This window comes from Vicugna pacos, chromosome 3 (genome assembly GCF_048564905.1).
Source record: "Vicugna pacos chromosome 3, VicPac4, whole genome shotgun sequence".
NCBI classification, from domain to species: Eukaryota; Metazoa; Chordata; class Mammalia; order Artiodactyla; family Camelidae; genus Vicugna; species Vicugna pacos.
This window is the reverse complement of record NC_132989.1, coordinates 8,662,210-8,676,593: the sequence shown is the minus strand read 5'-3', so window position 1 is coordinate 8,676,593 and position 14,384 is coordinate 8,662,210. Positions and strand designations below refer to the sequence as shown.

General features: G+C 42.9%; 1 protein-coding gene and 1 long non-coding RNA gene across 5 annotated transcripts in view; one reads left to right on the top strand and one right to left on the bottom strand.

Moving 5' to 3' along the window:
• The window catches only part of CLINT1 (clathrin interactor 1), a 54,153-nt gene extending 53,317 nt beyond the window's left edge, over positions 1-836 (bottom strand). Inside the window, exon 1 of one of the 3 annotated variants that reach the window (XM_031673005.2) lies at positions 599-836. In XM_031673005.2, the coding sequence (XP_031528865.1) occupies positions 599-639 (41 nt within the window). In that variant the 5' untranslated portion in view covers positions 640-836. Of the gene's footprint in view, positions 1-7; positions 229-598 lie in introns of those variants that run through there. The other 2 variants (XM_031673006.2, XM_072953813.1) reach the window with 2 other exon arrangements.
• Positions 837-876: 40 nt separating this feature from the next.
• LOC140691065 (uncharacterized) overlaps positions 877-14,384 on the top strand; it is a 247,434-nt gene continuing 233,926 nt past the window's right edge. The window contains exons 1-2 of one of the 2 annotated variants that reach the window (XR_012066513.1): positions 901-941; positions 4,188-4,238. This is a non-coding gene — a long non-coding RNA (uncharacterized lncRNA). Of the gene's footprint in view, positions 942-4,187; positions 4,239-14,384 lie in introns of both variants that reach the window. The other variant, XR_012066514.1, reaches the window with a different exon arrangement.

Below are 14,384 nucleotides of genomic sequence, written 5' to 3'. Positions count from 1 at the left end.
GATCTACCTTCCCTGGTGTTCGAAAAGCAAAGGATGAGTCTCCTCTTGATAACTTCAGTCTGACCACAGTGGCCACTTGTTACACCTAACACCCACTCCAACACTTCAGGCTCATTACGAATTGAAAGATAAAGGACACATCCCGACCAGGTCGAAGGTCTCCGCACCACACCCTGAGGGGCACAGAGACCCAATGAACTGCGTCTCCCACCCCCAAGCTTTCGCTGCTTCCCAGGAGGCAAAGCCCAAAGCCTGGGGCCAAGACAGTTCTCCGGCCAGGGCAGTGACCCAGCTCTAGACAACCCCGCCCCCTCCCCTGGCCGAAGCGTCAGTGCCTAAAGGGGTGGGGGCAGGGGCAAGGTGAGGAAGGCCTGGACAGGAGAGAAGGAGGCTAAGAGGACGTTTTGAAAGAGGAAGGGTCCCTTCCCAGCCTCACGAGTCGGGACGCGGCCCGGAGCCGGGGAGCTAGCCGGCCGCCGCCATGATGGGGCTGGCCGAGCCGGGGGGCGTGACGCGGGCGCCCCGCGCGCAGGGCCGGCTCCCTTTCCCCCGCCCCTCCCCCGCGTGGGCCTTGGCCACAACTGCCCCCGATACTCACGCTTTGTCCACCAGCTCCCGCACCTTCCACATGTTCAACATCGTGCCCCGAGCGGCCGGGCCGCCACCTCCCTCTCCTGCTCCCCACGGACCCCTGAGCACTTCCGCGCCGGGGCAGATCCAGGCCGGGGTCACAGCCGCCGCCAACCGCCGCCTGAAACTCCCCGAGTCGGAGCTCCTCTAGCCACGGCCGCGGCGCCGCCAGTGACACGTCGAGACGCGGGGGCAGAGGCGCTGCGTGGAGCGGAAGTGCCCGGCTTTCCGCCCGCTGCGCGCGGGGCACGCTGGGACTTGTGGTTCTCTCTGCGCGCCAAGAGGGCGAGTTAAGCTGAGGGAGTTGTGAGGTAAGGTTGGTACGATTCCTTTCGGACTCTGCCGGTTCTCCACACCCTCGCCAGCCCCCTGACCCACAGAACCAGAAACTGTGGGGCTGGGGTCCTGTCATCCGTGCTTTAACGAATCCTCCGTGCTCCCGTTCAGAACGGCGGGTATGGGACTAGTCACGGTCAAACATGCGTTTCAAATATAAAGTATTGCTTTATTATTAATAACGGTTACATGGAAATGTAGCTGGCATATGTATTCCTCACTGACAGAAAAACGCTGTATTTGGTTAGAAATGTCCAAATATACTTCCTTAAGCAACGCCGTATTTGGTTCCAAATGTCCAAATGTTCTTCCTTCTCTGGGCCTTAATTTCCATCCCTGTAAATTGAAATTGTTGTGTCCTAAAACCTATTCCACTCTAATTTTATGATACATACTTTTATATTTAGACAGCTACCTGATATCCTTGTTAGATACTTTATAATAAAGCTCAGAAACTCAGTTCACCCTCTGTGGGAAACTAGAAAGACAACACTCCCAACACTATGACAGACCCAAGAACTTGGCAGCTGTATATTCTTAAAACCTAGGTGTATACACACGCAGCGTTCAGTGTTTTATTGCAATGGTTGTTGTCACTTCTTTTTTACTTACTCATTTTTGACAATGTTCATGTTAAAGCTACAAGCAACCTTAAAGTTCATTTGGTCCAACTGCTCAAATTTTACAGTGCTTTTCATTCTACACATTTTTCTATGTGCCAGCAGTGGGGAATACAGGAAGGAGACAGACAAGGCCTTAGCCCTCTTTGATATTGAAGGTCTTTGGAGGAAACAGTAATCAAGGAAACCTTTAAGATAATTGCAGATAGAAAATGCTTGAAGAAAACAGAAGCTAATGTTACAGAGAATGATGTTAGAGGAAAATAATATTAGGGAATATTTAGAGCCTGTCTGATGACATTATATTTAAGCTGAAACTTGAATAATAAAAAGCTGGACAAAAAAAAATCTGCAAGAAAAGAATTCCTGATGAAGGGAACCAGGAATCATCTGAATCAGATGAAGACTGTTTCAGAAAGAAGGTGTGAAATTGATTGCTGCTAGTCATGAAGCTAGGTAACAAGTCCCAATCAAGAATCTGGTGGGGGAGTGTGTAACTCAGTGGTGGAGCACGTGCTTAGCACTGGGGTTCAATCCCCAGTACATCCATTAAAATAAATAAATAAACCTAATTACCTCCGTTCCCCAATACAAAACAAAAGCCCCTCCCCAAATCTAGAACCTCTGAGCCCTAGTTAATTCCTCAAGTTAAATTACCTCTTCATATTGCAGTGTCTTAATAAAAGCAGCTTTGAAAAGTGTTTCAGTAGGCCTTTGGGATTAAGGCCCAAGACAAGCAAGTTGAAAGACTATAAGAAGCAAAAGTCACAACAAAGCTATCTGAGAGCTTTGCCAGGTTAGGAGTGCTCTAGGCAGATAGGCATAAAGTGAGTTGAAGAAGTGGGTTGGGGAGAGAATTGGGGCTTTCAAATGAGAAATTTCTGTTTCATGTTGAACGGACTGTCCAGCCCAAGATTCAGAGGATGGAATGTGGCCAGGGAAGATAAGAAAGAGAAACTGCTTTGCATAAATAAGAGCTCAACAAGTTAACTTTCAAACAAGCAGGTCCAGGGTACACCAGCAGTGGGCCTGGCATAAAAATAACCACCTTCCCGCCCTAGGCTGGTTTGTACAGTCAGAGCAATTCACAGTCAGCTTCACCAGAGTTACCCAAAGAGGACAATGTTATCTACTTTACCTGTTCCAACACCAAGTTTGACAGAGTCTAGACTTATTCCAGAATTGTCACCTGGGACATTTCCGCAGTTAACCAGTATCATCCAGAATGTAACACCAAAAAACCTGTCTGTCTACCTTTGATTCAAGAGAGCCCTTAATGTATTCAGAAGAACCAGACAAGGAAAGTTCGTTAAAAAGTAGTCTGGTGAAAGACTAATCATTTGCTTGTTAAAAAATTGTTCCATTTTTACCCCTTTATCTTGCAAGGTTGGGAGCAGTTTCCATAGTAATTTCTTTGTGGCAATTTAAATGTGTCCACGGTAGAAAAATAAACAAGAGAATGCCCTACCCAGTCCTCTTCAGGAAAACATATTTTTCACTAAATGGGCTGACATTTTTAGTTAAGGCCAAACCAACACAAGGTTTGAATACAAATGTACTCAGCTGTGTTATTTATGTGGGAGGAGCAGTTGTGGACACTGACTGCTTATCTCCTGTGGCTGGCTCCTTGGTGTTTCCTTTGGAGGAGTTTAAGTCAAGGCACAGGGGTGTGGCAGCCCTGGGAAGGCACCACCCAGATCTCTCTTCTGGAGAACTAGTTGCAAGGAGTGTGGATGGCCAATAGCTCCAACAACTGTTCTTTGGGGATCAGCCACAGCATTTATGCCAGGGCTGTGCTGTCTCTGGACTACTCCCAGGCAATGGCTGAGCAAGATGTGCCAGAGTCTGACCGTTTGTGCTCAAGGCAGGACTCCTCTACTGGGCAAGCACTGCCTTCAGCTCCCCATCCACCTGGCCCAGATTTCCTCAGAGCTTTGCTGCAATTGGTTGTAACCTCTTCTACCCAAACTTCCTTCCTTCCCTCTCTCCCTTGACAGAACTTCCTTGTGGTCTTAGACTTTCCACACCTACTCTTGTTCCTTTTTGTCTTTATCCTTCATAGGTGTTTCCCCCTAATAAATCTCTCACATTTCTAATTACACCTTGGCTTCTGCTTCCTGCAGTTCCCAAACTAACACCGCAGACAAATTGCTGTACCTTGGTTTCAGCATTTGGCCCAGTGAGTGTTGTTTTTGATCACACCTAACTGCTCCTCTCCAGCAGTCAGGATACTTGGTTTCTAATCATGTTATCAGGGTTGCCACAAGAGCTATGCAGATTATATATCGCATAACCCCAGGGGCACCATTTATGTGGCCTACCGTAAACTGTCAGACAATTAACCGCAGAAAGGAAGTATACAGTAGTGGTTAAAGAATACAGATTCTGGACTCAGACAAACCTAGGCCCAAATTCTGTATCTGCTATTCTGTAATTTGGTCGTTTTGGGTAAGTTCATTAAGCCAGCATAGCATGATGTTTGTGAACCGAGACTCTGGAGCCAGATGGCCTGGGTTTGAATCTCAGCTTTGTGTTACTTACTAGCTGTGTGAACTTGGGGAAATTATTTGACATCTCTGTGACTCAGTTTTCTTATCCTAGTGGGAGAGGACAGAAGCCTACGTTAAAGGCTTTTTCAGACAACCGGATAAGGTAATGTTTAAAAAGAACTTAGAATGGTATCTAACAAAATAAACAGTAAACGTTCGTGATGCTGCTACCACTACTACAGCTAGTAATTGTGTTAATCTGTAAAATTTATTCACTATGACAAGTGTTTAATAAGCTCATACTATGTTCCAGGCGCTGTGCTAGGTGGTTAAGTAGTGGATAAATAATTGTAGGTAAAACAGACATAGTAAACAAGCAAATCAATGTGGTAAACATAGTAAACTCAAAGTGATGTGCTGAGGCTCAAATGATGTAATACATATAACTTATTTCACATTGGGTCTGGTCTGTAGTAAGTGCTCACTAAATTCTGTCTCATTATTACTATCAGATCCCTTATGTGGATCCCATCTTTTTTCCTTATAAACTGGGGCTGGTCTGTCAGCATACCCTAAGCCAAGCCATACATCAGAAATCCTGGGGCATCTTTAAAAATTCCAGGTTCTCTTTCCTATCTCTTGGGCTCCTGATTCAGTAGATGTATTCTTCTCTATAATTTGGGTAACAAATGATAGAAACTCTCAAAACTACCTTAAACAGAGCAAGGAAATTTATTGACATGAGAGACTGAGGAGTTCAGAGATAGAATTTGCCTAGGAACTTGGCAAATATTGTCAGCACTTTCTCTGATTTTCATTTTTCTTTATTGCAGATAAATTTATTCTAGTTGGCAGGAAATAGGGCTACTACCTTGTGGAGAATGGGTTCCATCTTTTTCAGTTAGGCAACCAGCGGGAAAGGGACACTTTAGTCTTTCACTCACAGAGCCTGATACCACAGGGAATGACTCTGATTGGCCCGCTTTGGATCATGTGCTTATCTTGGGGCCAGTTACCTCTAGGAAGTCATGCATTGTGGACTCTGTAACCCTAGGAGAACCAGGTAGAGAAAGGAAAGAAAAGTTCTCTGAAGAAAGCCATGCCTTGACAGACAAAAGCAACAGTTGTTTACTACTGCAGGTCTAAGGTGGGCCTAGGAATTTATGTTTTAAAAGCGTCTTAGGTGATTTTGCCAGGGTTTGGGATGCCCTGGCTGAGGTGACGCAAGGTCTTTTCTAGCTCTGACATCATCATCATCATCATCAATATCATTATCATTATTATTATTGTTATTGTTATTGTTATTATCCACATTACACAAAAGTTGGGTTGTGGAGAGCAAAAGAGAGAATGCCATGGGGGATAATAGAAAAGAAAAAGAAGCCATGAAGAGGGAAGGAGTTAAGTGGAGCTGCAGCATCATGGGGCAGGTAAGCTGGTAGCAGGGCATGCCCTCACTACCATCAGAACTCTGTTCTGATGACAACTGGGCTCTTCTTGGCTGAAATTCAGTCCTGTTTCAGGGCTGGCAGCAGGGCTCAGGTGGGCCTATTCAGAAAGTGTAGTGGGCGCTCTAAAGGGCTAACACATTCAAGGTCTTTCTGCAAGAATGTGCAGGAGCTGGCAGTAGGCAAGATGGAGGCAGATGTGCTCTTGGAACCATTTTCCTGCCTCTGGGTTGCTCTGTCTCCTTCTGTCCCCTGACCACAGGCAAACCCAGAGCAGATGTTCTGCTCCAAGTGTCTGGGCCTCTGAAAACTCTTCACAGGGAGCTAAGGTACCGTCAAATGAAGCGATTAAGCAGCTTGTGACTTGGGAACTGACCCTGCATTGTCAAGTTAGATTCAGGAGTGAATAGGATGGATGTCAGAAAGGATGGGCTACCTGGTTTCTGAGGCAAGGTCTTTTAGGATAAGGTCAAGTGTCCTGGGAAAGCCCACAGGTGCCCAGAATTCACACGAAGGCTCTGCTGGTCCTTGAGCTGTATCAGTTCATTAAAAAATTGTTCTCTAGAGGAAGAGCTCATTGCAGTGGCCATCAAAAGAGTCTGATTGACAGACCGCTGCTGTTTAATAAACAGAATGAATGTGGCTAAAGACTTGGGGAGGAGGGTCAGTCAGCACAAAGGTTTTCCAATAGGAGACTCAACATTCAGTATTTGTTGGGCATCTTAAGTTTGCAGTGGGGTTAAACAGATGACTAAAACCTGCTGTTACCCAAGTTGCTTATAGTCTAATATGGAAGACATACTTAGAAACAAACAAAAACCACAGGGAGAGATATTTAATTAGGCATTGTAACGTAGGGGAGAGGTCAGAGCACTGGCTGTGGTATCAGTAGGATTTGATTCATACCACGTAGCTGTGTGACCTTGGCTAAATCCCTGACCTCTCATGCCTTGGTGCCCTTGTTGGAAAAATGGGGCTGAAAAGAGTCCCTGACTCACAGGATTGTTGTGAGGCGTGAATAAGATGACATACATTAAATTTCTAGCACACCGATTGACATGTAACAAGGATGGATTAAATAAGGTCTATTATTGCTGAAGTGTTTGTATCCAGAAGTCACGAATGACGTGGAGAGGGTTTTAGAACAGGCTGATTAAATCTTTCAGTAAACACGTATTTTGGCACTTACCCCATTGCCAAAAACTGTACTGTGAAAACAGACACAATTCCTGTTCTCATGAAGTCTAGTCTGAGGGAAGGGATGGATGTTAAACAAACAATGTCTCAATAAATGTATCATTGCACACACAATGAAGAATGCTGTGGGAAGAAAAGAACGGGGTGCAGTGAGAGAATATAAGGGCAGTGTTTCCTACGGATGGGGTAGGGACAAGGGCCAGGAAAGACCTCTCTGGGAAAGTGACATTTCAGGTGAAGGTGGAAAGATAAATTTGAGTGGATGAAGTGGAGAGAAGAAGGGTGTTCTGGATAGAAAGAACAGCCTGTGCCCAGGCCTCAGGTAGGTTGCAGCTTGGCATGGTCCTGGATGGTGAAAAAGTCCCAGTGAGGCTGGAGGAGTGGGGAGAATGGTCAGAGATGAGCCCGAGAGCTGAGCAAGGACGTGATTTGCCTGCTCGATCATTTTCTATGAATTTCTTTGCCTTGCTCTGTGCCCTCCTGACCTCTGTGGACTCCATTGCTTGCAGCCTCTTAGTCTGTGGCCTCCAGCTGGTTTCAGCCAATGTCGTGAGAGTGGATCAGAAAGTGCGGGAGATGGGTGCTGCTATTTCTTTCCCCTTCCTTCCTGCTGTAACCACAGGCTTCTGGCAGTAACGAAGTCCCTTTGTGGCTCCTGCTGGTGTCAGGTGGCTCCCCTTTCATAGCTTCAGCTCTAAGTTTCCTTTCCTTTTCTCTTCAGGCTTTGGGTGGCATTGTTTTCATCCTGAAGCTCCCTCCTGGGAGTGTCCCCAAATGGTGTGAGTTTCCTCACCCTGCCTGCACTGCCATACACGGTCCCTTTGTTACGTTCACTTCAGCTAAACTCTGTGCCAGTGTCTGCTGCTGGGACCCAGACCGATACAACGAGTCCCACTATGAAGGATCTTGTATGTCAAGTTAAGAACGTGGCCTTTTAGATTTTTATCTGAAGTGCAGCAAGAAGCTACGAACATGCTAGAGTCACCTCCTTGTCACTTTATCTTCTTCCTGCTGCAACCCTGTCTCTCTGCTCCCCTTAACAGAAGGCTGTCTTCTTCACAAACAGACCCTTCTTGGTTACTCCTCAAGCCACAGCTGATCACTTCTTCCTTCTTAAAATCCCCTCTCTCTTAGCTTTCATGACCCCACTGTCTCCTAGGTCTACGTTCCAGATTCCTTCAGAAACCCTCTGTTCCTCTCTTTGGCTTGTGGATGTTGAGAGGCTCTCTAGGGCTTCTCTCCTTCTCCACTGCCAGTGTCAATCATCTGAATCTCTCATCTGAACTACTGCAAGTGCTTCCTAATTTATTCCTCCAAGGTCTTTTCGAATCATAAATAAGACCATGTTACTATTTGCACAAAATCCTTCATTGGCTTCCCATGTCACTTAGAATCCAAACTTGAACTATCAGAGGTCCATCCCTGGTCCAAACATCTGAATCCTGGAGGAAATATGGTACTGTGACCCTCCTGTGGGGTCAGACTCAAGGCCAGTTCTGAGAAAAAAGAGTGGTGGTGGACCAGGGGTCTAGCTGGTATCCCTAAAACCTGTCATTCACAGTGTAACAGTACCTTTTTTTTTAAGACACTCAAAAAATATATGTTTATTCCAGTCTTTCCTTCCTAGACTAAGTCTTTATGGCATTGATTGGATTTTTGTAGCAACTTAAACTTTCACTTTAGGTTTGGAAAGTTACCAAAGTTTCACAATTTGTTTATGAATTTGCCCTTGGGTAGGGTTACTTCTGCTACTATTTTTCTTGATGTGTCGATTTGACTAGTTTCTTCTCCTTTTTAGTGCTAAGTATCTATTCCGGTGACACCTTGTTATTATAGAAAAGGAGTGTCATGAGTTTTGTTTTGTTTTGTCTGCAAGAAGTTTCCGACTGTGGAAGCTGCTTTTCTTGTGTGTTAGCAGTTCTCTTGAATTGTCATTTGAATCTTAAGGCTTCTGGTGGGTGTTATCTAAATCTAGTTCCTGTTGGGCAGGTAACATTAGAATTTCCCCAGCTTTGATGATGCACCATGAAAAGTGGTGGGTCACTGATCTGACCTGGGAAGCTTAAGATCTGACAGACCCGAACACTTATTGGGAGGAGAGGGAGTGGAGAAAAAGGTTACAAAGATTATTGTCTTTTTAAAATACAGATTCATTCTCTTTCTTCAAAATTTTTCCTTTGAAATGTTTTTATTAGTTTTTTTACTACAAGTAAATTATGTTCATACACCTTCATTTTGCTACCCTTTGACTCAACAATTCAATTCCTAGGTATTTATCCAAGAGAAATAAAAATCTGTGTCAAAATCCTTGTGCAAGAATGTTCGTAACAGCTTTATTCAGGGTAGCCAAAATCTAGAAATAACTCAAATGTCCATCAGCAGTATATGGACAAATTGTGATAAGCCATTTGAATGGAACACAACTTAGCGATAAAAAGGAATGAACTACCAATGTAGGCAACAACCTGGATGAATCTCACAGACACAACAGTGACCAAAAGAAGACAGACACAAAAAATTATTACTCCATTTAGATAAAATTCTAGCACAGGTAAAATTAATCTAAAGTGAAATAAATTAGAATCATGGTTGCCTGAGGTAGAAAGAAGGGTGGGGACAGGAGAATTAAAAATGAAAGTGATATATTCATTTCAACAAATGAAACAATCCAAAAATGCATACAGGAAAGTTAATCATTTTCCATTTATTTTCACCCTACTGTAGTAATCCTGTTAAAAGCATATGTATTTTTCTACACTGTCTCCATGTTCATACAAATATAAAGAAACATACATGCAACATATGTAAGTTTTGCTTTAGGATCATACTATTTATGATGTTTGCTCTTTAAAATATCTGTTTAATGATATATTATGGGTGGCCCTCCAGTTCAATGAATATAGGTTGAACTCATTCTGTTTTTAAATACTGGTGTGATTCCTTGATATGAATGTACCATAATTTATTGAACCACTTCCTTACTGATGGATAATTAGGTTGTTTCTACTTTTTATTTTGGCTCCTATAAACGATGTTGCAATAGAATAGAACTTTGTACATCTGTCTTTACATATGGTGTTTAGAATAGATTCTCAAAAGTGGGACCAGGGAAAGATCTATGTGTTTATTTAAGGATGCTGGCAAATTGTATACCAAAGAGATTATAGCAGTTCTCACTCTCACTGAGCAACACGTCAAAAGGCACATTTTGTCATATCCTCACCAACACAAGATGTTACTGCTTTTTGGAATTTTTGCTAATTGTATTGATAAAAATATATTGCCTTAATTTCAAGGTACTGCTAACTGAGATAAACATATGCTTTCATACTTTATATAAAAGTCCCTTTTAACATCTCTCCCATTTTCCAGTCCTGTTTCTCCTTGGGCAGTAGGGCTCACACCCCTCAAAACTGTACTTTCAGGTATGTTGGGATATGGAAGGCAGCCGTGACAGGGAGGGGGCTTTTCCCATTCTTGTTTGTTTGTTTGCTTTTCCTCTACTTTAAATACTCAGCCTAATGGAAAGAGTGAAATGAGGGATATACTCAGAGATGTGAAAGCAGTTGCAAGCCGTGGCTCTATGGCCCAGAGCAGGGTCGCCAGCAAAAGTGCGGCTTGAACCTGAAGCCGATTCCTCAGCTGTTTGCTTCCTTTAGCATTGCATTTCCTGCAGCCTTTTTGCTGCAGATGTTGACTGACTTAAGCAGAGTTATTCAGAAAAGGCCTTCCCTAACCACCCTGCCCAAAGTTGGTTCTGATATTCCCTACCATGGCAACCTGCTTATTTTCATCCTGGTACCAACAAGAATCTGTGATTGTCTTATTTATCTATTTACTTGTTGTGTTGGGCAGGGTCTCAGAATTCAAAACAGAACATAGCATAGAACTCAAAAAGGTTTAATTGAAGAGAACGGAAGCCATTTATGGAGCCAAGGTCAGGGTTAAGGGTATTATAAGAATGTTGGGGCATCTGGGATTAGCAGCAGTGAGATCCCATTATCGTCAGTTTTAGTTGTCTTCTGCTGTGTAACAAACTGCCCACAACCTAGTGACTTTAAAAACCAACCACCATGTATTTGCCCACAATTATTCAATTTGAGCAGGGCTTGGTGGAAATGGCTCATCTCCACTCTGCACTTGGTGAAGTTGGCTGGGGAGTTCAGTTGGAGCTGGATGAGGATCCAAGATGGATTCATTCCACACCTGATGCCTTTCTGCTGGGGTGGCTGGACTGGCGAGGGGTGGGCTAGGTTTGTCTTTCTCTCCTTGTGATCTTTCATTATTTAATAATTTAACCTGAGCACTGATTAAGTGGCTGGGTGCCAAGAAAGTCAAAGTGGAAGCTGCCTGGCCTCTTAAGGACTTGCCCCAGAACTGACAGAGCATCACATTTGCCACATTCTGTTAGTCAAAGCAAGTCACAAAGCAAGTCCAGATTCAAGGGGAGGTGAAATAGATACTACCTTTTAAGGAGGACCAGCGTGAACATATAGGGTTGAAATGAATCATTAATAGCTGTCTTTTCAGATGAGCTACCATACATGCTTCAGTATGAAAAGGCAGAGGGAGAAAGTAGAATTTCCAATGAAATCTGGCACTCTGGAGGAAGGTCTATCTTACAGGAGATGTAGTCGTTGAAATCTACTGCCAGAATCGTGGTGCTAAGGCAGGAAGAGGACACCCTGTTGTCTCCCTTTCTGCTGCCTGATTTCCTTCTAGTAAAAGAGAGCCTGGCCTATACAATTCACAGAGCGAACCCCACGTCTCCAGAAGCAGGTCAGAAAAAATGCCATTGGGTAGATTAGGGATGGTAGGGCCTTAGAAGAGAACCAGCATACTTTTTATTATCCATTTTTCATATTAGAACACAAGTTTCATCAAGGGAGGGCAGCATCCATCCTGATCACAGCTGATTCTCTGGATCTAGGCAGGTGCCTGGCACTTCCCAGGTACCCCGAGTAAAATGTATGGAATTGAACTGAGTTCAGTGATCTGAGAAAGAGTCATAAACTTAGCCCTCTTTCTATCTGATACTGCAGAGGAAACCCCGGAAAGATGGCAAGGTGGAAGGTAATGAGAAAAGAGACCAGCTTGGTCCCAGGGCCATAGTTTCATTTGGGCTAGTCATGGCATAAAGCATGAATGCAGATTCTCTAGAGACTGACATGGAGTGCTCCTAGTGTACTTTTAGAGTCAACAACCAGTCTGACCTCCTCAGTGATATTCTGAGCATTGTTCTTTCCTCATTTGACTCCCTTTTGATGGGCTTAGATGCCCTGAATTCAGTGATTTGTTTTCCTTAATGTAACAGCTGTAAGAAGCTGGAAGTTATATTTTCAGTTGAGATCTAATTCACGTATCATAATATTCAGTCTCTTAAAGTGTCAATTCAGTGATTTTTAGCATATTCACATCCCATTATCTAATTCTTGAACATTATCATTATCCCCCTCTACCTCCTCAAACCCATATTCATTAGCAGTCACTTACTTTTTCTCTCTCCTGCCAGCCCCTGGCAACCACTAATGTACTTTCTGTCTCTATGAATTTGCCTGTCGTGGACATTGTATATAAATGGAATCATGTACTACATGGCTTTTTGTGTCTGACTTGTTACACTAAGCATGATGTTTCCAAGTTTCATTCATTTGTGGCATATATGAGTGCCTCATTTCTCTTTTGTGGCTGAATATTATTCTATTGCATGTATATATCATGTTTTGTTTATCCATGCATCAGTTGATATACATTCTTTCTACTTTTTGACTACTTTGAATAAAGCTAGTATGAACATTTGTGTGCAAACTTTTGTGTGGACATATGTTAATTCTCTTGAGTATAAACCCAAGAGTGGAATTACTGGGTCTAATGATTGTTCTATGTTTACCTTTTTGAGGAACTGCTAGAATGTTTTCCAAAGTGGCTGCACCGTTTTACATTCCTACCTGCAATGTGTGAGGGTTCCAGTTCCTTCACATCTTCTTTAGCATTTGATTATACCATCCTAGTAGATATGAAGTGGCACTTCATTGTGGTTTTGATTTACATTTCCCTAGTGGCTAATGATGTTGAATATCTTTTTTGTGCTTATCTGCCATTTGTGTATCTCCTTTGGAGAATTATGTATTCAAGCACTTTCTCCATATTTTAATGGAATTTTTTTGTCTTTTTCTTGCTAAGTTGTAAGAGTTCTTTATATAGTCTAGATATAGGTCCCTTATTAGATATATGATTTGCAAGTATTTTCTCCCATTCTGTGGGTTGTCTTTTCACTTTCTTGATAGTGTCCTTTGAAGCACAAATTTTTAAAATTTTGATCATGTCTAATTTATCTATTGTTTCTTTGGTTACTTGTTGTTTTGGTGTTACTTCTAAGAAAGTGTTGCTTAACCCAAGGTCACAAAGATCTACCTCTATATTTTCTTCCAAGAGTTTTATAATTTCAGCTCTTAAATTCAGGTCTTTGGTCCATTTTGAGTTAATTTTTGTATCTGGTGTGAAGTACGGCCTACCTTCATTCTTTGCATGTGAATATCCAGTTGTCCCAGCACCCTTTGTTGAAAAGATTATTCTTTCCCCAGTGAATTATTTTAGTCGATTGATGTTAACTCTCAGAAGTTATTCCTAATGTCCATAATAATGACCAGAATTATGCTAGCTCCTAGTTTCCATGGGGAACTTTTGTCTCCCCCAGTTTGAGTACTTTTGTTTCAGAGGTCTTTCCAAGATCTCAAACTTGTGTACTGATTAACACAATGCTGAACCCACTGAGGGAAGTGGCTGAGGGAGGGCAATGGTGTAAGTCTCGGGCCAAGTTTGAAGGCCCAAGAGCCGGGAATACTGATGTCAAGGGCAGGAGGAGATGGATGTTCCAGCTTACAGGGAGAGAGACTGACTTCACCCTTCCTCCACCTTTTTGTTTTATTTGGGCCCTCCACAGATTGGGTGATGTCCATCCACATTGGGTAGGGCCATCTGCTTTACTGGGTTCACCAATTCAAATGCTAACCTCTTCTGGAAACACCCTCAGAGGCAGACCCAGAAGCAATGTTTTACCAGCTATCTGGGCATTCCTTAGCCCAGTCAAGGTGATGCATAAAACTAACCATCACAGGGATTAAATGAGTTTTAAAAGATGTCGATAGAACTATATACATTAGGGGGAAATAACTGAAATGCTTTACAGATGTAAAGAAGGCAAAGGTCATTGCTTTGGCAAAGAGTTGAACTAAGTTGTTCAAAAGCAAGCTTTGCATCATGATTAATTACCCAAGTGATCTTGCCCAATCATTCAAGCTCTCAGTCTCAATTTCCTGTTCTATTGAATGCAAGTAATAATACAAAGTCAAATGACCTTTCTCATTATTGTGAGACTGAAACAATGTAGTACGTGTAAAAGTGCTTTGGCAAACTTGTTATTCTAGGCATTGCTTTCATTCTAAAAACTGCCTTTGAATTTATTAATAGTACCAGTTTATCCCTCCGCTCAGAGCCAACCTCAAGTAATGTTTACCATAGTAAAACATTAACCTGAGATTTCTCACCACTTAGTTGGGTAAGGCTCTTGGTACTTGGCTCAAAGAAAGTTGTTATACAGCTTTTATTAACAACCAATCCCTCAGAGATCTCTCAATAAATACTTTTGGTGCTGCGGTAAAATG